At 47.3% G+C, this 24,852-nt stretch overlaps 1 protein-coding gene across 4 annotated transcripts in view; it reads left to right on the forward strand.

The window, feature by feature from the left end:
* Positions 1–24,852, forward strand: part of Sergef (secretion regulating guanine nucleotide exchange factor) — a 199,333-nt gene that overhangs the window by 114,429 nt on the left and 60,052 nt on the right. For 3 of the 4 annotated variants that reach the window (XM_060378773.1, XM_060378777.1, XM_060378781.1), the window contains one exon: positions 13,176–13,212. The exons of the other annotated variant lie outside the window; for it this stretch is intronic. In XM_060378773.1, coding sequence (XP_060234756.1) covers positions 13,176–13,212 — 37 coding nt within the window. The remainder of the gene's footprint in view (positions 1–13,175; positions 13,213–24,852) is intronic. 4 annotated transcript variants of the gene reach the window in all.

Here is a 24,852-nt window from a genome sequence, read left to right on the forward strand (position 1 = left end):
TGGGAATTGAACCCAGGTTCCCTGGAAGAGCAGCCAGCGCTCTTGATCACTGAGCCATCTCTCCAGTCGAGCAAGTTCACTAAAAACCAATCTTTTAGAAACATTTTTGTTGTTACAGGCACAGATGTCATATTTCACCTGAAGGGGTGTCCTGTGACGACATGACTCCACCTCCATTATAAGTCTGGACATGTTATTGAGCCTCTCGCGAATAAAACCATTATGGTAGTTGATAGATGTAGTAATGTTTTGTTCATAGAATTATTATGTCTGACACATAGAGAATTAAATTATGACTTTTTTGAAGAGTTGGTTGTCTTTTCTCTGTAATTTTTGTTAATGAAAAGTTCAAAAGGAAAAAGGAGTCTGAGGAAATGTTTCCTGATAAGTCTGCAATTTCACGTTTCCTATTGTTTCCTGGGCCACATAGCCAGTAGACAAAAGGCAGGTGAGCCTGGGGAGAAGTGCCTACTCCACCCAAGATAGCGCGTCTGAGTAAGTTCAGTCAGGGTAGTCTTTGGGTTGGCACTGTAATTCCTGGTACATATATGAAGAAACTGGAGCTAATTCACAGAACGAGCAGGCGATGGGCCCCAAAGTCAAACCTGCTGTCATGTGGACTATTACAGCGCTCACTGACTGACTGCAGAGCCAGGTGGTAACGCCAAACAGTCTTCCCTTTGTAATTCCTGCAGCACCTGGCCAAGGGTGGCGGTGTGTGCAGACAGCTTTAGATTAGAACTGTGGAAACAAACAGTACATGCAGAAATGTTTGACTTCTCTTGCAGAGAGGGTGGGTTCTGTTCCCAGTACCTACATGGGGCTCACGGAGTCTACAACCCCAGTGTCAAGGGATCTAAACCCTCTTCTGCTCTCTTGGGGAACCAGGCATGCATGAAGAACATATACACGCACCTGCACATACACATAAAATAAACATAAAACATATATATTACATATTGTTTATTTGACTTCTAGATGGACATACAGCTCAGTTGCTGAAGTACTCTGTAGCATACAAGAAGCCCTGGGTTCTATGCCCCAGCACTGTCTGTAATCTCAGAGTTTAGGAGGTGGAGTCAGCAGGATCAAACATGTTAAAAAGTAATGTTGAGTTGTGGATGTGCAACACTCCCTGGTCTATGTGGAAAGGGACTTGACGAGAGAGATGTATGTGACATGGCTTTTGGAAGGCTTGGTTTTCCCCATCGCAGTGTGCTTTAGGGTTTCCGTTTGTGTTTTTGATAGATTGTTTACCTATAGAGAGCTCATTGTACCCTGAGTCTCCTCGGAGTGCATGTGGAGTGCTGTGTCCTGTAAATAGGCTTTCCTATCCCAGTGTTGGGCTGAGCGTATAGGAGGAAGTAGCAATGTCCAAAGGAAGTTGGATCAGACAACCCTTCACTGAAGGCTCAGCCCTTTTGTCCCTATACCTCACATTCACCTTTCCTGGGGTTTCATGTCACCGGCATCCTGCAGCACCTACTTTTTCTGTTGTCGTCCTTCACTTAGCATGCCGCTGAGACCTGTGTGTGTCACCTATCAGCACGTCTTCTCCTTCTTATTGATGAGCAGTACTCCATTATGGCTGAACTACACTTTATCAGTTTGCCTGTTGTATCAGTTTTCGCAAACTGTGTAACAGGTCACCACTTAAGAGTGTGTGTTTCTGAGTTATAAGTTTCTGAGTGTGTGTTCTGAGTCAGAAGTGTGGGTGGAACCAGCTGTATTTTATGGTCATGGTTTCACAGAGCCTGAATTGAGGTGTCAGGTGGGCCAGCAGTTATGCAGAGGCTCTGCGTGTCCTCGGACTACGGGGGCTGCGGGGACGAGGCCACTCTCTGCACTGCTAACCCGAGCTCACTCACAGCCCCTACCACGCCTGTCTTCCTTTCAGCTCTGACACACAATGTTGTCTACAGAGTTCGCGTTCAAGAACTGTGCAATGGATTTACAAAAAAAAAATTACAAAGATACAAGGTTAAGCAAGTGTATAATTTTTGTTGGTTCAGACTAAGAAAAACAAGTATGATGTGTTTTTGTCACAGTCGAAATCTTGATTTAAAAAGAAAGGCAGGGTAGAAGCGTTCTTTGGGAGGAAGAAGGAGCCGGCAGGGGCAGGAGGACGAGTTGAGACTGTGCGTACATGTGTGTGTAGAAGTGCTCAGTGTTCTGTACAATCAATGTGCGCTAATTTAAATTACAAAATACTAGCTCATGATAATTTTAGTTTGCTCATGAGCTTGTGGCTGGAGGTTAGGGGCAATCCCATTGAAGGAGAAGGACAAATAAGCCCTAGTCCAAGGGAAGAGGAAAGGCAGCACGGTGGAAGAACCTGTGGAATGAAAGGTGTTTGTACAGACATCATGGAGAGTGCTGTCCGCTGCATGTGTTATCCAAGAGCCCATTCTGATAAAATGTGACATCAGTCACATGCATTTCAGGGGTGTGGAATCAAGGGCAGAACCCAACAGTACACAACGTTGTTTTGAACTAGGCGAGTTGCAAAGTCACCTCGCTAGACCAAGAAGGGGCCCGAGAGCATCACTGGCCAGTTGCTAGCTGGCTGCAGGCAGCAGGCTCTAGCAGGGTGCTCTGGGAGCTGGACAGCGGCACGCTTGACCTACAGGCTGGGCCGGAATGTTAAAGAGGCTCGAAACTTGCAGGTCCTGTGTCAGGGTCAGATGGCTTGCTTACAAATCTCAGCCCACGGAGCAGGACCGTGGGCCTCAACTTATAAACTGTACACCATAATGAAATGATCCCAAGGGATGAGTGACACATCAGAGGAGATGCTGTATAGATGGGAAAAAACGGCACCACGTAGCCAGGGTACCATGAGCTGGTGCTGCTACAGTCTGGCCAGCAATCCCCCCAACTGAGCCCTACTGTCCTCTTACTGACTTGAACCATTTTACAGACCGCTGACACCAGACAGACAGGCTGCTTTGTAACAGTGGCAAAATGAGGCAAAACAAGACCCTCTGTAGTTGTGTTGAACACAGACGAAACATGACCATTCTACCTGGTTGTTGGTGTGACCTCATGATTTTCAAGTAAGGTATATAGAAATAACTATATCCACAAAAATAATTAGGGGTGTATGTGTGCACTCATGAGGCGAGGGCCTGGACACAAGCAATGAACAGCTTTTCCGTGTGTTTGAAGTCATCACTAGAGTCCTCACAGCCAATGCAGTATGAATGCTGTGTAAGTTTTTGTCATACTGTGGCACTGTGAAAATGGTTCACCACGTCTACACATTTGTTTTGCATGTGGACATGCCCACTCGTATGGAGTGCTTGCTCAAGCATACGCCAGGGAGGACAGAGGTCCGTGCTGGGTGTCTTCCTCTGCTGCTCTCTACCTTACATTTTGCGGCAGGGTCTCTCAGTGACCCTGGGGCTTGCTGTGGACAGGCTGCTGGCCAGTGGACTCTAGGACGCATTTGTCTCTGGGCCCTTCCCCTCCAGCGCTGGGTTGCAGGTGTCTGCCTGGCCCTTACATATGAGCTGCGGCTCCACTCAGGTGGTCAGGCTTGTAGCTGGCACTTTGCCCATTGAGCCATCTGCTTGGCCACGTCTGTGTCTCTTCCACTCAGTATTCCTCGGCCTCTCCCTCTGTGGACAGCCTTCACAGGTCCCCAGTTGTCTCAGTGATGCCTTTCCTGATGCTTTTCTCTTTCATCCAGGACACAGGCCTGGATCACACTCTGCGTTCAGCCTCTTTGCGTGTTTTAAGGCATGATAACTTTACTTGCTTCTCATGACAGTTGTGGTTTGTAAGCGCACAGGACAGTTCTGTAGCATGTATTATGTCCCTCCATTGGTTTTACTTGATTTTTCCTTGTGATTGGATTCACCTCTACCCTTTTGGCAGTAATATTAAATAACGGATGGTGTGCCTGCCTTTAATACGTCCTCAGAGGAGAAATCTGATTTGAGTTTATCTCATTATTAGTGATATTCACTCAGGTCTTCGGGTGAGGTGCTGTCCCCCCTTTCTTTTCTACTAAGCTGCCATCTTTCCCATTTGTAACTGAACAGTAGAGAGAGGGCTGAGACTGTGGGAATGTGCCACTCATCTTGGACTTTTGCTCAGCTGTTTTAATGTGAGTTAATGGTTTGTCCCTGCATTAGCTATCATTGTAATGGCTGTAAAACTTATCTAAATCAATTATTCCTTTCATGTTTATTATTTATGACATCCAGTATAAGGAAGAACTTTCCCTACTTTCCTATTTATTACTCAGTATGTATTCATGGACTTTTATTTTATTCAGTGTATTATAACTGAATGTTGTCATTATTCATTTTAATGCTCAAATTCTCCCTAGCCAGCTGGTGGAAAGGAACCACCCTTCAAGGTGATTCCTATGTCCTTTTGGCACATCTCCATCCCTCTAAACTTTTAAAGACTGCCATGTTACCTCACTTCTTGGCACAAACGGGTGCTCAGTTTCCAGTTGTTCTTTCGTTGTCCTGAGCCTGTAATCTGCCATTTCTTCAGGAAGTCTGATTTCTCTTAAGGATTTAGGATCTGGGATCTGTACAGTGAGGGCACTCATGGAGACTGAGTGCGGGGTCACTGCTTCTAGGCAGCTTTGCACTGGCTTGAGCAACCTGCATGTAGGTATGTAATTGTAGAATTGTAATTTCCCATTGTGCCTTGGCCTTTGGTCTGGTGGGCAGAGCTGCTCTTTGCTTCCCCAGTTCCATGTTTGTGTTTACTCCATCAACAGTGGAATCCTGGCCTCCAACAATGTTAATACAGTTTTCCATCTCCACAGTACAACAGTGTGTGCCAAATATCTTGAGAACAGACATAAAGCATCCTGTGGCAGAGAACGGCCTACTCTATAGTTTAAGATGGTTTGTAGTAATTTTTCTGGTTTGATTTTCAAGAACAAAGATGATTACTGTTGTTTGGAATTACTTAAGATTGTAATCCCAGAAAACAGATTCACACAATCTTGAAAATCTATTTCCACTTGTTTTCAACCAGAGGTTGCCAAGCCAGCATCCTGTGTCCAAAGGCCGCCACCAGGATTAGCTCCTTTTACATAGTTATATTTGTATTTGAAGTAGGTTTTATTTTTTTTTTGCCTATTTTTATGTTCATATTTTTATTTAGTTTATATAAATAGAATCATATAAATTTATGATTGCCTCTGCTTGGCTTCTTTTAATCTGTTCATGTTGTGAATATCAGTAGTTTTTCTCCGCTTAAAGTATAGGAATCAGTTGCTGTGGTGAAACGCCATAGCATGGCCACTTACAGAAGGAGTGGTTTATTTGTGCAAACAATTCCAGAGTCAGTCATGGCGGAGAGACGTGGCGGGTGGCGGGTGTGGTGGCGGGAGCAGGAAGCTACATCTTAAGCTGTAAGCATGCAGCAGAGAAAACGGTCTCTGAACTCTCAAAGCCCACCTCTAGGCACGTGTTTCCTTCAGCAAAGCCACACCTCTGAAGCCTTCCAAACAGCACCACTGATGAGGGGCCAAGTGTTCTGGTGCCTGAGACTTATGGGTGTCTCATCCAAGCTAGAACCATCTCCTTTCCCACTAGTCCTGGGTGTTGAGCTCAGGGCTTTGCATGCAAAGCCGGTGCCACGTGCCTGAGCCACACACCAAAGGGCTGTGAAGTATTCTGTATGAGCTACATTGTTTCTCTGTTACATTAAGGCCAAACCTTTCTGTAATTTTTTTTTCTTTTACTTTGATGCAGGGAACTGAGGCCTTCTGCTCATCACAGAGCTGCACTTTCGTTTCTTACAAGTGATGTATTATAGTGCTCTTGTGCATGCCTTTTGATATATAAGCAAGTATCAGTTTGGAGCACTTGTGTTTCCTGGTATGTGTATGTTATGTATATGTATATAGTTCTTCAGCTTTTGAAGGTATTGGCAGACAAAATTTCAAAGCCCTATTGGATTTCGCTCCTGACAACAGTGAGAGTTTTAGCTCTTTCGCCAGCAGTTTGTCTTGTTAGTCTTTTTAATTTTAATGTATTGTGATGATTAGGGCAAGGATTAGATGTTTTTGAGGAGCATGCTCTACAGCAGTGTTCTTAACGTGTGGGTCATGACCCCGTTGGGGTTGAACGACCCTTTCATGGGGGTCACCGAAGACCATCAGAAAACACTGAATGATTCCTAACAGTAACAAAGTTACAGTTATGAAGTAGCAATGAAACAACTTTATGGCTGGGGTCACCACAACCTGAGGAGCTGTATTAAAGGGTGGCAGCCTTAGGAAGGTTGAGAACCACTGCTCTACAGTGTTTGCCTGTTTCAGAGCTATTAGTTGCTTTGAGTTTAACCAAGCCGCTGTCCTCTGCACACAGTTCCATGCTGTTCCCAAGGGCACGCTGGCACACCTTTGCTGAATCCGGGTGTATTGTTATATTCGGTGTCAGAGCATAAGGATTGTGGTGGGCCACATAGAGAGAGGGAGAGTGTGGGAAGCAAGGGAAGTAAGTGAAGAAAGAGCAACAGGAAGGTCATTCAGGACAAAAGGCAGCTCAGAAACCCAGCGCTCGGCAGAGGGTCTGTTGCTTCTGCCTGTAGAACTCTCACATTGCTCTTTTCTTGCCGCTTCTTCCTGTAGCCCCTCATTGTGTTAACCTCCAGGTAGGGGGCTCATCTCTAGAGCCAATTCCAGGCAACACTTTCACACTGTGGTGCTTCACAGACTGTGGCCAGCCCCTAAAGTAGATATTTCATGTCTCAAAAACATCCTTCCGAATGAAGCGAGGGTGAAGTCCCATTCTGAATGTGGCAATGAGCTTGTGTGGGTTGCTGAGGAAGGGCTTAGGATGTGTGAGATGGGCCAGCTTGGTAGTACCCCATTCTCAGAGAGGCAAAGGGTTTCTCCGACAGCACATGGCTAGGGAAGAGTAGAGCCAGTTTTCAAATCCAGGTTTTCTTGTCCCTTCTCCAGAGCCCATTTTCTGCTACCCTCACACTGAGCGGTGGGAGCATTGGAAGTTCAAAGGGGATTTGATGAAAGCAAATTATAGGCATGGCAGGAGATGAGGGAGGTGGGCTTTACAGGAGCTGAGGGGGTCTGCAGGGCTAATCTGGGTGTCTCTTGGGTATGAACTGGAAATACAGACACAGGGAGAGGACTTGTGCTAAGCTAGAGGTCATAGGAAAGGAGAGACCAAGTGTGGGGGCAAGACAAGACTTTAATACCATGACAATGTAGAACTTGAAAGAAAAGAAAAGAAGTGGAAAGAAACAGTGGAGCCATGTAGGGGCTCATCAAAGAGCCTAGGCTGGTGCGGAAAGGGAACAACATCCAGGCTGCTCTGAGCCCCCTTGAGAAGCACGTTGATGGGCTCTGGAGTCTGACTAGATGCAAGGCAGGAAGGAGATGCAGAGGCAGGGCCGTAGTGTCCGAGAAGGGTGTCCGAGAAGACAGTGAGCTCTCACCTGCACACCCTGACTCTCCTGCTGGCCACCCCTCCAGAGTCCCAGGGTCTGTCCCCTGCTGAGTCAGTTGTGAGTTGTCAGCGGTGGACGGGCACATGTTCTGGAACCACAGCCAGGAGGGGAGAGGGCTGGTGGTGCAGGAGCTGCAGTGCTGCCCACCAACAAGACAGCTCATGCCAGGGTGGAAAGGGAACCCATTTTCCTCGGAGGAAGCTGCATAGGGAGCCTTGCTATGGGGACACTGTTAGCTACTGAAGTCCAAGTGCTGGAGTAAAGCGTGGTAGCCTTGGGCATGAACACCCTGCTTTGGAGAATTAGTAACCCTAGTCCCTAAGCTACAAAAGGCATGGCTGGCTTCTTTAAAACTTGGGGTACATCTCCTGGTCCCCATGGATGTTCCCTGCAGCTCTGCTTGGTCTCCCAGAGAGGCTAATGTGTTGAACCTGCAGGAGGAGCCGTTGGGCATCCCCCGAGAGGCCTCAGTGAGTCTAGGCACAGTATTACAGCTCTGCTCTCTTCACCAGGTAGAGCTTGAAGGGGGAACTGGGGAAGCTGGCCAGCACTCTCAGAAAATGAGCAAACTCACTCTGACTTCCTGTGCTCGCGTCCAAGCAGTTGTTTTGTAAGCAGTGGCGGCACCCCCACTGCTGGGCGGGCAGGTTCAATCCCAGGGTCTCGAACTTTGCGAGGCCTGTGCTCCACCTGTAAGCCGTGTCCCAGCCCCTGGTTTATGTTCCTTCGGGAATGACAGCTGAAGACCACGCCCCACAGCCTTAGAGTTATCTTGCGCCGGCTCTTCCCGATGTTCCTGTTACCGTCTTATCACCCCTTGCTCCGTGCCCTGCACTTGGCTGTGGAAGAGGCACCAGGCACTAGTCTGTTGGATGGTGGAGGGGCTGAGGTAGGGAGCACACACATCCCTAGTGGGAAGGACCCTGACACAGAGCGCCAGGGGGAGCAGCAGGCTGGGCTTCGGGCTGACGGGGGGTGGTGGTGGTGGTGGTGGTGGTGGTTTGAACAGCTCTCCAGGGCTTACCAGAGTAGACCGCTGGGGGGGGGGGCAGGAAATTCCGGTCAAGGAGAATAGAATGCATATGAGCCTGAAATTATGTGATGTCCGTAGAAAAGAATATGCATCAGGAATGGAAAGAGAATACGTTATTTGGGGCTGACAGTCTATGAGCGGTAAATGCGGGCCAGCTTGAGCTGGTCCTGCAAGTCGTGCTTTTAACTTCGGCCTTGCCCTCGCGGTCGAGCGGCAGGGGGCGCCGAGGAGGGTTTTCATCAGGTGTCGTTTTCCTCGTGTATGAGAAAGGAGGACTGTCTCGTCTGTCCTCCAGCACTTCTGTAAGGCAGACAGGACATCAGAACATTCAGGTCCTGGAGGAGCGGCCTGGCTGCCTGGCTTGGGATCTTTCTCGTGGTACACAGCCGCTTCTAAAGTCTATTAGGAAACTACTTTCTGCTGTGCAGTGGTAAACACTGGCCGGAACAATATGAAGCAAATGGCACACTGTCACTGAAGGGATGTAGCGCTGGGGTTTGTGGCCTGTGCTGTTCAGGGTCCCCTCTCTATGCCAGAGCACAGAGGGGGAGAACCATGGGACGCTCCATGCTCCCAGGTCAGCATGGCTGATGGAGCCGTCCATCACCGTCTTGCCCATGGACATGGAGCGGCCGCTGTGGTGTGATGCTAGCATCTGTCAGTGGCTGGCTCCTGGAAACTTGATCCCTGATGCAACTCCAGCAAGCCCCAACCCACAGAGCCCCGTGCAGCAAGACCTGAGTCACAGAACCCTGTATAGTAACCCCCAATCCACAGAACCCCATGGCTTTTAGTTTGTTTGTTTTTTAATGTAAGGTGAAGTAGAGGTAAAGGGCATTAGCTTGCAGAGCTGACAAATGTGGATTTTGCTTCTGTTTCTGTGCCTTAACTAACTGGGGATGTCACTGAATCTGTGTGAGCCTCGGGCTCCTTGTCCCCGAAATGAGCAAAGCCAGACATACCTGGAAAGATGTCTGTGATGATTAAAATGTGCCGCTGTTTCAGAAGTGCCTTGGAGCAGAGCCTGGCACACATGAGTCCTTGAGTTATGGTAGTTTTAATTACTGTTCTTATCACTGTCACCACACCACTGTTGCTGACACCATAGTGAAAGAATGTTCCGGAAATAAAGACTGGTGGGAATGAAAAGCCTGCTAGTCCTACTACCAGGGTGCAATTGCCCTGGGAATTTACTTCTGTTACCTTTGGAGGTCTCCTCCCTCCCCCCCAGTTCTAAACACACAAGATTTTACAGTCTGTTTGCTTTTTTTTCCCATGTGGAAGGAACTGCATTGTAACTTATTTCTTCTTCCTCTTCCTCCTTCTCTTCCTCCTTCTCTTCTTCTTCTTCTCCTCTTCCTCCTCCTCCTCTTCCTCCTCCTCCTCCTCTTCCTCCTCCTCCTCTTCCTCCTCCTCCTCTTCCTTTTCCTCCTTCTTCTTCTTCAAGATAGGGTTTCTCTGTGTAGCCTTGAGTGTCCTGGACTCGCTTTGTAGATCAGGCAAGTAGATCCCTGGCTTTGAACTCACAGGGATCCACCTGCCAGTGCCTCCCTGAGTACTGGGCTTAAAGGTGTGTGCCACCATACCTATTTTTTTTTCCCTTATTTTTAATAGATTTCTCCTGTGACTACAAAAATAGTGTATAAGACGTGGAGAGAAAGCAAAAGAAAAGCCATATTCCCAGTCTCTTCCCCAGACAAGAGCCAAGCACTGTCAACATTCTGATGTTTCTTCTTCTAGTCATTTTTATTCATGTTTTATTATAGAGTAGATAATGCATTATGGATACAACATTTATGTGATTTTTTTTCAGTTCACATGATACTTGGAATATTTTTTTAGTGTAAGCATCATTTTCCTAGGCTGTTTAATAGACCATCAAATAGCTCAACCATCATTTACATACATATTTGCTTACTGCTAGACATCTAAGTTTTTTTCCTGTTCATCAGTCTGAGCTGCTCCCTGTAACAAACAGACTTAGGGAGCCAGCCTCGGTACAGCCAGGAAGCTTCAGGTGAACTACCGTGCCTCTGGTCCCCAGGGAGTTACCATGGGACAATGACAAGCCTCAAGCTTAGCGACGTGGCGACTGACCAAGAGGGCTTCCTTGCCACACCTGTCAGAGTTCGTGCAGTGTGTGTAGTTCCTCTCTCAGGCTGAATCTGGGACAAGGAATCCTCGCTTTGTACAGGGCAAGACTTAAGAGGCCAGGCTGACCTTCTCATCTCCAGCCCCATCAGAACTTCCATTTCCACTACAGCATCAAGATAGGACCTTGTCAGACTAAGAGAGTCACACTGGCTCTAGGCTTGTTAAATGTTCTAAATTAAAAAGTACTTTATGTTTATGGTGCTTTGCTTACATGTATGTGTGTGCCCAGTGCCCATGGAAGCCGAAAAACGAGGCATCAGATCCCCTAAAACTGCAACCAAGGACAATTCTGAGCTATTGTGTAGGTGCTGAGAATTGAACCCAGGTCCTCTGGAAGAGCATCCAGTGCTCTGAACTGCCAAGCCGTTTCTTCAGCCTTTCCAGTCTTTTTTTTTTTTTAATTAACAGATATATATCTGTATGTATATACACACACACGTGTGTGTGTATGTCTATATATATAGACATGAACACTTGAAGTTTTGAAGTAAGCACACATCATAAAATGGCTAAGTCAAGCTAATTTATATATTATTTCACATACTTGTCATTTTTGTGGTGAGAAAGCTTCACATATTCTCAGCATTTTCCTTTCCCCTTTTTTCATGTGTTTGTGTGTGTGTGTTCATGTTTCCATGCATGTGGGTATGTGTGAAGCCCTGAGGTTGTTGTTAACAATTATCTTCCGTTGTTCTTCTGCCTTATTCACTGAGCCAGGATCTCTTAAACCAAACTAAGACTAAACAAACAAACAAAAGCAAGTTTTGTGATGCAGCTTGCTTTAGGCGTCCGTCTTCCCCACCTTCTGAGGCTGGAATTACATGTGGGCTACCATGCCCACCTGTGCTAACGTGAATTCTGAGGATCTGAACTCCAGGCCTCGTGCTTGCACAAAGTAACTTCTGCTGCTCAGCATTTCTTAGGAATGTTTCACGCCATTAGCTACAGACTTTAGTGGGCTGTAGTAAGGATGAACCCAATGACTAGTCTGCTAAATGGAATAGGTGAGGCACACAAAGGCTGGACAGGCTCATTCTGTGGTCATGAAAGTTCTTGCATTTAGACTTGCCCTGGAACCCAGGACGAATCTTTTCCTTTTGCCATGCTTCCTCTCTGTCCTGGGCTGTGCCAAGAGGATGTACAAAGCCTTTCCCATATCAGTGTCCAGAGTATCTACCCCTTCCTCAGGAGCATCCTGATGCAGGTCACACATACTTCTCCAAGTCTAGAGTTCCTCTTAATTAGCACTGAAAGAACCATCTCTGCTTTTCTTTTACTTCCTCCTGACAGCAGGTGGATAATGCAGAGGCTGAAGGGATTGCAAATACTGGATTCCAAACCCTGAATGACCAGCAGCCCTTGCTCTCTGAGACATTCTTTCTTTCTTTCATGCACTTGGTACTTTTATCCATTCTCTCATCTGTCAGATGTTTACTGAGCCCTAGGCTTTTTACCTGCAGAGGTGAGGCACACTGTGTTCTCAGGCTGTTTGTGTCTAGCAGAGACCAGAAGGAATACTAAAAGACAAGATGCCTGCTGCAATGTGATGCCTGAGAGACGGGCAGAGTGACAGGAGTGCCCGAGTCAGCCTACACGGTGTAGCCAGGAGTTCGTGGGTGCTCCAAGGAAAAGAATGAACACAGCCCTTTATGTAGGCAATGAGGAGAGGCCATTCTGGGTGGATGAACAAGCAAGCACAAGAGAACGCAGTGCCCTCGGAGGCCACAGGGAGTCTGGGCTGGAAGGGGAGAAGCATCTCTTCCTTTGACTTCTTGGCTTTCTTATCACTACATGAGAGTGATGGTGTTTTTAGTTCGGTATTTGAAAACTGTCATCTTTATTGCTGTAGCTTTCCTTTTTTTTTATTTTATTAAAGTAACATGTGCATTATAGAAATGTTGAAAAATGTGTTGTGCTCTCAGGACTTAGGAGGTAGAGGCAGGAGGAGCAAGAGTTTAAGGGTACATGAAACCCTGTTTGTGTGTGTGTTGGGGGTGGTGCTGGAGAGATGGTTTGGTTATTAAGAACACTGACAGAGGACCCAGGTTCAGTTCTGGCCCCCACATGGTGGCTCACAACTGAAACTCCCACCCAGGGGATTCAATGCCCTCTTCTGTCCTCTGCGGGTAATGCCTGCACATGGCACATGGCACATGGCCCTGTGCGTAAAGTGCCAAAACACATAAAGTAAAGTGAAAAAAATGAAAAAGAAATAAAAGTAATTAAAATGTGAATGGAAAAGAAGAAGTTTGAAAAAATGAAAGCAGAAAGAAAAGCTCTTTGGCAGTCTAACTAGCTAAAGACAACCTCAACATCTTGGTGATTTCTAGTCAATGTTTTTTCACACTGACTTTTTATGTAGCTGTGAATATGTTATAATGATAATTTTAACCTTTGTGTATGATGCTCCTTTCTAACTTTTTAAAAAAATTGCCAAAAATGAATGTGCATGTCCTTATGAAATAACTGTGATCACAAAGCATACTAGCTGAGGAGGCTGTACTTTTTTTTCTAATAGCATGCATTTTCTTTGCTTTTACAGGTTGCTTGTGGCTCAGAGCACAACTTGGCAGTAATTAGTAAGTGATTTCTTTTTCACGCTGATAACAGTTGGTTAGGAAATCCGTGTAACAGAATTGGAGAAGACTCTGGGACCAGGCTTGGTGGTGTGCATCCTTACCCAGGGTTGCACAAGCTAAACACGCGTTCCAGGCCAGTCTGGGGTGCGTAGTGACAACACGTGCCCTGTGTGTGTGCTGTATGAGGTAGGGAGAGGGAGAGAGGGGGAGGGAGAGAGTTGAGGATGATTTGGGGGACATTCTTGATGATAAAGCACTTATTAGAAGCCTGTTTTCCGAAAGCTTCAACTGTATCATTGAGTATCTTTTGAAGGTGGCTGAGTTGGCTTCTGCCTCAGAAAATGACATTTAAAGATCCAGTTCACAGGCTTGGGCATCGTGGATAGACAGCGAGACATAAAACTGGGGCTGGCTCTCTGAACAGACCCATTCTAGGAAGTTCTTTGGCCTTGGAAGCACAGGGCTCGGCCCCCAGCCCTTGCTCCTGGTATATAGCTGCATCAGAGAACCCCCAGTCAGGCACAAACCTGGTTCATCGAGACTTCTTTTTCGCTGGCCCTGGATAACATGAGTTCCTGACTGCGCCCAGGGGTGATTTATTCAGGAAAGCTGTCCATTCCTTTCCCTAGTCGATTCAGGCTGAGCCGCACAGTAGGGCAGAGCGGGGCTTCTTAAACTCCTGCTGCTCATGACCCCTCTGCGTCAACACAACTCCAGGTGTACAAGTGTGTGAAGCAGGTATACAAGTCAGGCATATACTGGCCATAGCTCATAAAATATTTTAAAAACAGTTCTTTGGTATGCGTGAAATTTTATCATTAAAGGACAGAGCAGACTTGTGTACTAATGAGATGGTGTGCATGCTTATCTTTACAGAGTTCAACCGTGGTTGAGTATTTGCTAATATGGGGCATAGAGCATATTCAGTGCTCCTAGTGCTGAGAGCACCACTTCCCATAAATACCCAGGACAAGACAACAGCGTGTTTAGGACCATTTCAAAAATTGTTGGAAATTCTGTCCTAAGCATAAGCCAAAATTCATTTAATGATGTTTAAATTTTATCTTGTTGTTATTATCTTGCTGCTGTTGTTGTTGTTGTTGGTGGTGGTGGTGGTGTGTGTGTGTGTGTGTGTGTGTGTGTGTGTACATGTGTATGTGTGTACGCACACATAGCACTTGTTTCAGGGATTAAAACTGAGGTCTTCAGGCGTGGTGGCAAGTGTTTTACTCACTGAGCCATCTGGCCAGTTCTATTTAATGACTTTAAGAAAAATGAAACCCAAATCAGCAACTCATATAGCGGTTTTTAAAATTAAACACTCTAACCTAGCAGAATCCAAAGATACACCACTTAGACACTGCTGAGGCATGACAGTAGGGAAAGGAAAGTCTTTGTTCTCTTAATTTGGCCCTCCTGCCTCTGTAAGAGCAGAGAGGAATTTGTACTGTAGGGGGTCTGCGCCTTGGTGTTTGGGGCAGCGCTCGTTGGCCTCGTTCGTTCGGAATGAAAGCCGCAGCGCAGTCACATGATCCAGCGCGGTGAGCACTGCCAATAACACCCTGGCTTCGTTACACGTTTGACTTTTGAGGTAATTTGCTCTTGTTGTGTGTTCCTTTACTGCTGCACAGTCTCACGACCCCACACTTAGTCTCTGCTCCCCGGAGGAGGTTGTCACCACAGTTCAGGAAGCTGGACGCCACAGGCTGCGATGTAGCGGCAAGGCGCCAGAGTTCTGTGCGGGCGGGCTTCTGTAGCAGTGTGAACTTTGACGAGGTGTTCATCTTCCTCGTCGCTAAAATAGAGGCGCTGCTCTTGCCGAGGACCCCAGTTTGTGTCCCAGCCAGCATGTCCTGCCGCTGACAACCACCTCTAACTCCAGCTCTGGGTGATACGATGCCCCTTTCTGGCCTGCACTCACATGTACAAACACATTTGCACATAATTAAAACTGAAAGTAAAATTGTTCTTAAAAGATTTTTTTAGAAATGTTAGTGGCTATTATTTGATGTGATTCGTTCCCTGGGCGGCCTTTCTTAAAACAGAAAATCACGTTTACCTCCAGCTGGGTCTCAGCACTCATTACCACTCACCTCTGCCTGTTCCTGTGTCAGATAGCTGGAACTCCGTCTTCTGGAAGGGAAGCATCTTGTGCCCTCCTCCCCTTCTTGCCTATTCTCAGCACCATGGACAGCAGCCGACTCTAAGCAGACCGATAGGCACCCTTGACGAGCTATTCTGACATAGGACTGGAGGATTTGAGGCACTGTCTGTGGGCCCCACTGTCACAGGCACAGGAGTGAGAAACAGGGACAGCAGAGAAGGGAAGCTGCCAGCAGCAGTGGGAAACCAGAGGAGCTGGAGTCAGAGAAAGAGCAGCAGTATCAGCAAGCCCACCTGCTTTGCAGCAGGAGCAGGTATTTTACAGCGGAACTAGCTGTAATCAAGACAAGCTAATGAGAGAATCCGAGGCAGTACCCTGTGGCTGCTGCTGCTGCTATCGCTGGATAGAAGAAGGTCGTTTCCCCTGGGACCAGCATGGAGGAAAAGGTTGAGGGGAATCTCTATGTATGAAGCACACAAGTCAAGAGATGGCCAAGCCAGCAGAGCTGGAAGCTGACTGACAGAGGCAGCCTGGGACCCGGAAGAGCAGAGCCGGCAGGCAGACGGCCATGGCTCAAACCAGCCCCGTCGCTTCGTGAAGCCCATCTCCCTCCGCATCCAAGCACCGGGGCAATGATTCCTAAATGCAGGGCTGTCGTGCACACCAGGCAAGATGAACTTCACAAGTTGCCTCTTGTGTATATTTCTTTGTTTCTGATTGAGCTAGGTGTGAGAAGTGGTGGAGAACTGCTCAGGTGCAGATTTCTTTGTGGGGAGAGAACAGTGGTCTTTTGGGAAAGAGGAATCCCATGTTATTTCAGTGAGGCTGTCAGTGTCAGCGGAGGGAGCTGGCAAGCCTTTGAGTCTTTTTAAATCAGACATTGTGTGTGGGGGGGTAGCTTAGAGGTAGAACACGTGCCTCACATGCACGAGGTCAGGGTTTGATCCCCAGTACCATACACAACAGAACTACAAATGTGAGTAAATAACTAAGCGGGGTGTGGTGGGTCATACCTGTCATCCCGGCGTGGGAGGCTGAGGCAGCAGACTCACTGTGAGCTGGCTGACGTAGCGATTACTGTGCTGACCAGGGCTATGTAGTGAGACCCTGTTCCACCCCACTAGAAAGAAGTGAAATAGTAATAAGATGCAGGTGTAGTTTTAAGTTATTTATTCTTTTATTATGTGTATGTGTGTGACCTCCATAAGTTTATATGTGCTTTGTGCAGGAACGTGCCCACAGAGGTCAGAGGGCATCAAGACCCCTGAGTCCCCTGATACGGGTGTTGGGAACTGAGCTCAGGTCCTCTCTAGCCCCACAGATTTTATTTTGTCTTTAGTTCTTCGCGACTGGCTCAGTGTGTTGCACAGAGAGCCCCAGGGTCAGGGAAGGTAGGCCCAGGCACAGCGCTCGGGACTGGCCAGGGTCAGGGAAGGTAGGCCCAGGCACAGCGCTCAGATGTCCACCTGTCTGGGAGCGGAGACGCAGAGGTACCCTGGGCTGATACAGTCCCCAGAGGGTGCTCTGCAGAGTGCGTGCAGACAGAAGCAGCAGGAAGCTGCTGCCCGCTCACCCTGGCTGGAGGCCAGCAAGAGAGAGGCACGCTGGACAAGAGCCCCAGCAGCCTGAGTCCCTGCTCCCAGCTCTCCCCCCCCCATTGCCATTGCTGCAGCAGATGGACTCCTGCCGTCAGGCCACTCTGAACCCAGCACCAGGACCTGGCACTGTAGTCCCCACATGATAGACTGGAGTGGAATAAAAAGACTTTGCTCATGGACAAGAACTGTAATGGCTAACAAATGTGTACCAAACAAAACAGCCTGGGAAGGGAAGTGAGGCAGAGAGGGGTGAAGGGGTGGCACGGGGGATTTACTCTGTCTTAGGCAGTAAACTCCACAAGGTAAATGTGTTCTAACCCGCTATGGACAAATGAGACTCAGAGGTTAGGGGGGTTGGACAGGCTGCTCAGAAGTATCTATGGGCAAGCTGTCTGCCTGCCTCCAAGGCTACTCTGAGCCCCGCCATGTCCTGTGCCTGGGGCAGGAACAGGCTGTGCTTACATTATTGACCCTGTACAGTTGTTAGGAGAGCACTAACTGACACAAAGGTAAGGGATCAATGTTAGCTGTTATGTTTTCCTGTTAGGACCTTATAGAAGGGCGCAATTCTAATTGCCTGTAAGGGGCCTGAGCCCCAGGGGCCCCCGAGAGCCATAGTGACTGAAAAAACATGTGTCCTGGACAAAGTCTGCATGTACTTCAGAGGCTGAGGTAAGATGAGTCCTGATCTAGAGGTCTCAGCAGCCCTCAGGACAGTGCCAACCCAGATTTATTTTGAGTTATCTCCCAGACAGGGACCCAGGCTCTGCCCGTCCAGCCCACAGGAAGCCTCTTGGCAGTTGCTTTTCAGCTTCCTTTGGAGAAAAGAGTTCTATGTGGTGATTTATCTGCATCTAGCTTTCTTCCTTCCCTTCTTTGGCAGTTTGAATGAGTTCTTCCCTTGGTTTCCCAGTTAAGTCTTTGTTGGCATGTCTGGTGCTTCCACCAGGCCCCTGTGGGGGACAGGGTGGCAGGTGTGTGAGTTCTTCATGCCTGGGAGGAACGGCTGGATCTAGGCCTGCAGGTACATAGACAACAGCTAAGGCGAGCGAGGAGTCCATTGGCTGTGGCCACACTGCCACTCAGCCTCCTGCTTCCTATAGTTACCCTGCCCGAGCGCTGAACTCCCAGTCTGTAACCTCGCCAGAATGATGCCCACCCAGAAGTGGGTCTTCCTGAGTGGCATAGGCACGCTGAGTTCCTGCTCTGTATCCGCACACAGGTAGGTACCCAGGCTGGTGCTCACTCCCTGCCTCATTCCTCTCCTTCACTCATTTCCTGTCACCCAGGACTTCTCTCCATGGCGTCCATTGTAGACAGGCTGCTGTTGGCAGAGGGGAGCGAGGTCACATGGTCACACTCCTCGGAAGACCCTTGCTAGGAAGGCAGCTCAGTGAGCAAAGGGCTAGCCCTTTGTTCTAGTTACTTCTCTTCTTTCTACTTGACAAATACCTTGAGGAAGGCAGAGTTTTGGCTCACGGTTCAGGGACACAGTCCGTCATGGCAGGAAGGCAGCCAGAAGGGAGCTGTGCACAGGAGGCAGGGCCTGCCAAATACTTGTGCTCCACTCATTTCCTCTCCTCATTATGTGTGAGACCTCAGCCCAGTGAGACCACCCACTTTTAGGGTGAGTGTTCCCTTCAGTTAACCTAATCTAGATAACCCTCACCGACACACCCAGAGGTTTGTTTCTGTATGACTGTAAATTCCATCAAGTTGATAGTCAGGAGGAACTATCACACACAGCTTGAGCTTGTTGTCTGCCAGCTTTGTCTCTTCCGTGGCCTCCAGGGGGTGGAAACAGACACAACAACAACAATAACAACAAAATGAATAGTGCCTGGGGAATGACATTTGACATTGTCCTTTGGCTTTACACACATGTGCACACAGAGGAGCACATACCTACATACATACATTTACATGCACAAAGAGGCAGGCGGGAAGAGCTGGCTACATTGCCTTTCTCCATATTCCACACGTTGAAAAGGATGTTACTGGTGATGGCGTTCTGGAGCATTAGTGTATTGGTGGGAAGCATGGTCCCCACTTCTCCAAGCAAAGCCTGTTAGTGTTACTTTTCATACTATTTTCTTTTGGTTTCTTATGCCTATTCCTCCCTTCTCCACCCCAATTCCTTCCAACAGCCAAACACTGGGTAGGAGAGAAAGGTTAGTGGGGATGGAGGCCGAGTTCTCTTTAGCTACTTCCTGCTGGTTAGGGTCATCAGGTTCCTTAGGGCAAGTCCAGTCTTCAGGAGATCTCCAACTTCTTGTCATCAGACTACATCAACAGCAGTCAGGAGCAGCAGGCGTGGACACCAGCAGCCTTCTTTTTTCTTGGAGCCCCCTTTCTCTCTGGGCTCTGGCATTTATTTCCTCTCCAGAGTCCTCAGAATTAAACCATCTGTACCTGGCAAAGGGCCCCTCTCAGAGCCCACATGAGGCAAATAGTCTGCTGCTGTGAATAATCTGAATCAGTCCCATATCCTACACCTGGGATTAAAACAAAAACATGTTTACCTCCATGACAAAAGCCAGTTCTTATATGTTGGCAGGAAGCATGGTCCCCACTTTCTCAAGCAAAGCCAGTTCTTGTACCAAATTAGAATGATATTGTATGTGTCATTTTACTGGTGATTTCCAGCTGTTGAACCCTTGAACCTTTGTTAGATATATGGTGAAACATTTGACCTTGGCCTGACGCCTACCAGACAGGACCACATCAGAATTTAATAGAGAAACAATGTAATAAAGGAAAATTGCTTTTTTATTTTTTATTTTACGGCACTGGCAATGATGCCTTTGAACCCTGGGGCTTTGTAGAGTGCTTTGAGGCATGCTCAGACTTGCGTGCTCCTCTGTGGAATGTGACAGTCAAGCTGTAAACTTCTCTGACTATACCGTTTTGTCTTCACAGCTAAGTGATCAGTCGGTGCTGCCGTGAACATTGTCACGTCACCGTGGGGAAGTGTAGTTAGAGGATACATTTTTCAGAAGTGAAATTATGCAAAAGAAGAAATGTATTTTTAATTTTGCAATACGTTGCAAAATTTGCCTCTGTAAGGATGATAGCTTTTTTTTTTTTTAAATAGCTTTTTTTTTTTTTTTTTCTTCTTCTTCATTCCAACCAGAAATACGCAGCAGAGTCCTATCTTTGCAGTATTCCTAATGGAGGGCTGTGAAGGTTTGGAGCTTTGCCAGTCTGATGTGGCAGATGAACAAATATTCAATGTAGCTTTTTAATAAGTTTTTTTGTTTTGTCTTGTTTTGAGACAGAGTCTCTCTACATAGTCCTAGCTGTTCTGGAACTCCCTGTGTAGACTAGGATGCCTTCACCTCACAGAGCTCTGCCTGTCCACCTCTGGTCCCGAGCGCTGGGATTTAAAGGCACGCCGCACCGTGCCTGGCTTTTGCATGTGAGTGTTTTGCCTAAACACATGTTTGTGCACCACACGCATGCCTGGTGCCTATGGACTCAAGAGAGTGTTGGAGCCTCTGAGACTGGAGTTATAGAAGGTTGTTAGCTGCTATGTAGACCAAGAGGCTATCCCAGGTCCTCTGCAAGGACAGTGTGCTCTTAACCACCCACCCGTCTCTCCAGCCCTTTTCATGACTTTTGAACTTGAAGCATAACATTTATGGACAGGCAGGATGGTTCAGTGGATACAGGCACTTGCCTCCACTTGACAGCCTGATTTTCAGTCCCATGGCTTACTTTGAGCCCCAGAGAACTGGCACTTGCAAATTGTCCTCTGGCCTCCACATCTGTGCTGTGGTGTACACACACACACAGATGAATATAACATTTGTGATGAGTAATCTTGGGAGCCAACCTGGTTGGGTTGGGAAATAAACAAGTGGTTGCTAAGGCAACTGGCATTGTGCCTATCTGTGAGGGCCTCAGTATGAATGTCTGTGAAGTGTTTCCAGGGATAATTAGGGCACGAAGGGTTTGACCTCAGGGACGGTTTAGTCCATTAATGGATTCAGAGTTTGAATGGAGTTGACAGATGTGTGAGTGGTGAGGGCTGCTCGGAGGAAGTGGTGGGGTTTGGATGTGTTCTTAAGAGCTAGAACCTGCCCTAGCCACTTTCCTGTTGCCGCCCCAATCTGCTTCCCATCTGCCATGATGTGAGCTGCTTTAGCGTGCCCCCTCAACACAGCGACTTGTGCCTCAGAAAGCATGAACAAAACCAATTCTTTTCTTAAATCCTGTGTTAGGTCTCTGCACTGGTAAAACCTGTAGAACATACATGACACATTTAAGTCCTTGGATTTGGATTAATGACTTTTCACACAAGTATGCACACAGGAAACTTCCACCCAGGGCATGACGCAAGGTGTTTCCAACACCCCAGAGGGTAACCTCATGCCCATCCCAGTCAATAACTCCCTAAAGGGGAGCCTCTGTTCTTCGTCTTTAAAGCTGATTTTTTTATTTTTTGGTCTGTTTGAATATCTTCTAAAGCGCATGCTCCCACTGTTTGACTTTTGGCCGACACATTGTGTCTCTAAGAATTACTCATGTTGTTTATGCAGCAACAGCTCTTTTTTTGTTACTTAGTTAACATGCTCTGTGATTGTATCACATCATATTTTTCCCCTTAACTGCTGGTGAACATCTGGATTTCTGTCCTGGGGATTGTGAGGGAAGCTGCCGTGAGCACTCATAGATGTCTCTTGTATGGGTAGCTAAAAAGATTTGCAGAGCGTGTGTTCAGCCATAGACCCTGTGGTGTTTGGGTGAGAATGACCCCAGAGGCTCATATGTTTGAATGCGTGGCCCTCAGTTGGTGGAACTTCTTTGGGAAGGATTAGGAGGTGGACTTTGAGGCTTCAAAATTCCACACCATTCTAGAGAGCTTTCTGTCTGTCTTATGGTTGTTGTCTTAACATGTAAACCATCAGTGACCACTCCAATGCCCTGTCTGCCTGTGTGCCTGCCTGTCTGCATGCCTGCATACCTGTGTGCCTGCCTGTCTGCGTGCCCGTCTTCCACTAAGCTCCCTGCGATAATGGTCATGGATTCGCTGGAACTGTGAGTGCCAGATTACTTTATTTTATGTTGCCTTGCTCATGATGTCTCTTCACTGCAATATGAAAGTAACTAGCACAACACTGTTTAAGCATCTTCGAAATGTGTCAGGTCAGTCCCAGCTGAACCTGGGAGTGCTTCATTGGTGCTGTGCCCTCCCTCCATTGTGTCAGCCTCATCGCCGTAAGCCGTTCTGATGAGTATGTGGTACAGCGTCTCACAGATCTTCACTCACGTTTCTTTTAAAATGCCAGTGCTCGTGATGGGGAAAGTGATTGTCCCTGGCGGTAGGCTGCTTCACAGCTTAGTTTTCATGATGTTCAAAACCTTCCATCCAAAAGTGTCAAATCTCTGCCCGCTGTTTTACAGTGGGTTTGACTGGTTTCCTTACTGGCTTGTGGCTTACGGAGTCTACCATTTGTTGGAAAATTGCACTGCAGATGTCTTTTGCCACGTTCATATGTTTTGGTGAGTAGCTGTTCTGCATCCTAGGGAAGTCCAGAATATCGGTTTCCTCTTCAGCGCTTTGAGGCGTTGGTATGCAGTCTAAGACATTTGACGTACTCCAAGGTCATGGACTGTTTTCCTGTGTTTCCTATGTGACATGTTCTTTTGTCTATTACATCTAGAACTAAAAATCCATCCCAATTTTATTTTCAAAACATTGCTTCAGAATTATCTATTAAAAAGCTTAATCTTTACCTGCTGAACTACAGAGACCCCTTAGCTGAAGGTCAATAGATTGCATATACATATGAGTGTGCTTTGAGATGATTCCTTCTATTAATATTAATTAATTAATATTATTATTTTGTTTTATAAGCCCTCCTACTTTGTTCTTCTCAAAGATTATTGTGCTATCCCAGCACTCAGATGGCTGAGGCAAAGAGGATCATTAGTTGGAGGATAACCTGAGCTACATATCAATACCCTGTCCCAACACACACACACACACACACACACACACACACACACACACACTCTGTCTTAAGGCTGAAGTCAGCAGTCTTGACAGATCTCTGGACTAAAGGCAGGATGGTGATTTTTTTTTTCTTTTTTTTTTGTGGTAGCTCTAGAGTGACTCTGTCACCTTTGCCCCCTCCCATGAACTGCCCATGTCCTGTTTGGAAGTGACTTGCAGCCCCTTATGTTCAAAGTCAGCAGTGGCTGATGGAGGCTTTCTGCTCTGGTATCTTCTGACCCTGACTCTTTCATCCCTTCCTAGCCCCATTTAGCATCATGGTATATGGGACCCACTTGGGTAATTTAGCACAATCTTTGTGGTAATGTCAGCTAATCAGTTACCTTCATTTGCTCATTCAGTTCTTTGTAATCTGCCCCTAGATTCACAGGCTGCAGGGTTAGGACCCAGACAACCCTGGGTGGTCGCTGTATTTCTATCATGGTATCCTCTCCCTGTGTTACAGGGTCCGAATGGCCATGCTTTCCCACTCCCCACAGTCATGTGTTGAAATGTAACCCTAGTGTGGAAACACTTAGATGTGGGAGATGGGATCTCTGAGAGGTGACTAGGTCATGACAACTGTCCCTTAAGGAAGATTAATGCCTTTACAGAAGAGGCCCAGGGACCTTATTTGTCCATTTCCCCGTATAAGGACATGTAGCAGGTGCTGTCTAAAAGAAATAGCCCCCACCAAACATGAAGCCAGCTTTGGCCTTGTCGCTCCAGGCATCCAGATTTCAGTGGCAAAGACCTGTTTCAAAGTGGCCACAGCTGGGGAATTTTGTTGGAGCAGCCCGGGCAGGGTGATGGCCCTCTCCACCAGTGGATGGTTCATCACTAGGCATATTCTGCGTGAGGAAGAGCCGTCCTTTCTCAGCGGTGCTTTTGCACATATACTTTCCCGAGTCCTTCTGTTTTGTTTTTGCTTTTTATGTTTTTGCTTATTGAGCCCAGGGATCTCTCTGTCTCCTCTTCCCAGAGCTGGGATGCACCTCTGTGTGGGCCCTAAGGAGCAAACTCACATTCTTTACAGACCGAGCTATCTATCTGGCCCTGGGCTTTTTATATTTTCTTCTTTTGTAGTATGTAAGCTGTTGGTCCATTTGGAATCTATCCTAGTTTAGAATGTCAGGTGTGGATTCAACTTCATTATTCTCCAGATGGCTGCTCAATTATCTCAATACTGTTGATCGAAGTCTTTGGCTGACTTCCTGGCTCCTGTTGCTACTAGAGTCGCCCTAAGGCACCCAGAGAGGAAGGGACTTTCCCGCTTGCCGGTGGTGGAGTTAGGATGCAGGATGATGTGTGCTGCTCGGGCATGAGCTGGCGGCTGCTCCTCTGGGGGCTTCCTGGGCTGTGTGCCAAGCAGAGCGGTGCTCAACAGAGCTTCCGCTGGCTCAGGTGCCCAGTGTTCTGCCCTGCCCCCGTCTCACTCCATTCTGGGATTGATAGCTCTGTTTCACTGTCTCACCTTGTGGCTTGGGTGCCCCATTTCCCTCTTCACCAAGCCAGAAACATGACAGAAGCTTTCACAACTAGAAGAGGTGCTTGTTTGTTTATTTGTTTGTTTGTTTTTCTGCTATTTTTCCTGAAGAATGAATGTTCACGCCCTTCCACAGGAGTCATTGTAAATGGCATGGCCAGGTGAGGCTGCCAGGCTGTGGAAAAGGCTCTTGGACTTGCTAAATTACTCTGTCAGGCTGCCCCCCCCTTTTTTTTTTTTAGTACAAAGGTGACCATGACATTTTTTGTGTGTTTTTAGGGTTGTGTAGGGGAGTAGAAACTGCCATTGTGACCCTCTGCACTTACAGATATAGAAGTCACTGGGGGCTTTGGGAAAGTAAATCTACTAACCAAGGTGAAGTTAAGTCCAAAACTGTGAAGAATTAGGGTAAATCTGAATACTTGTGCTGTGCATGGGCTAACCTCTGGCCCCA

This window comes from Meriones unguiculatus, chromosome 1, assembly GCF_030254825.1.
Source record: "Meriones unguiculatus strain TT.TT164.6M chromosome 1, Bangor_MerUng_6.1, whole genome shotgun sequence".
Taxonomy (NCBI): Eukaryota; Metazoa; Chordata; class Mammalia; order Rodentia; family Muridae; genus Meriones; species Meriones unguiculatus.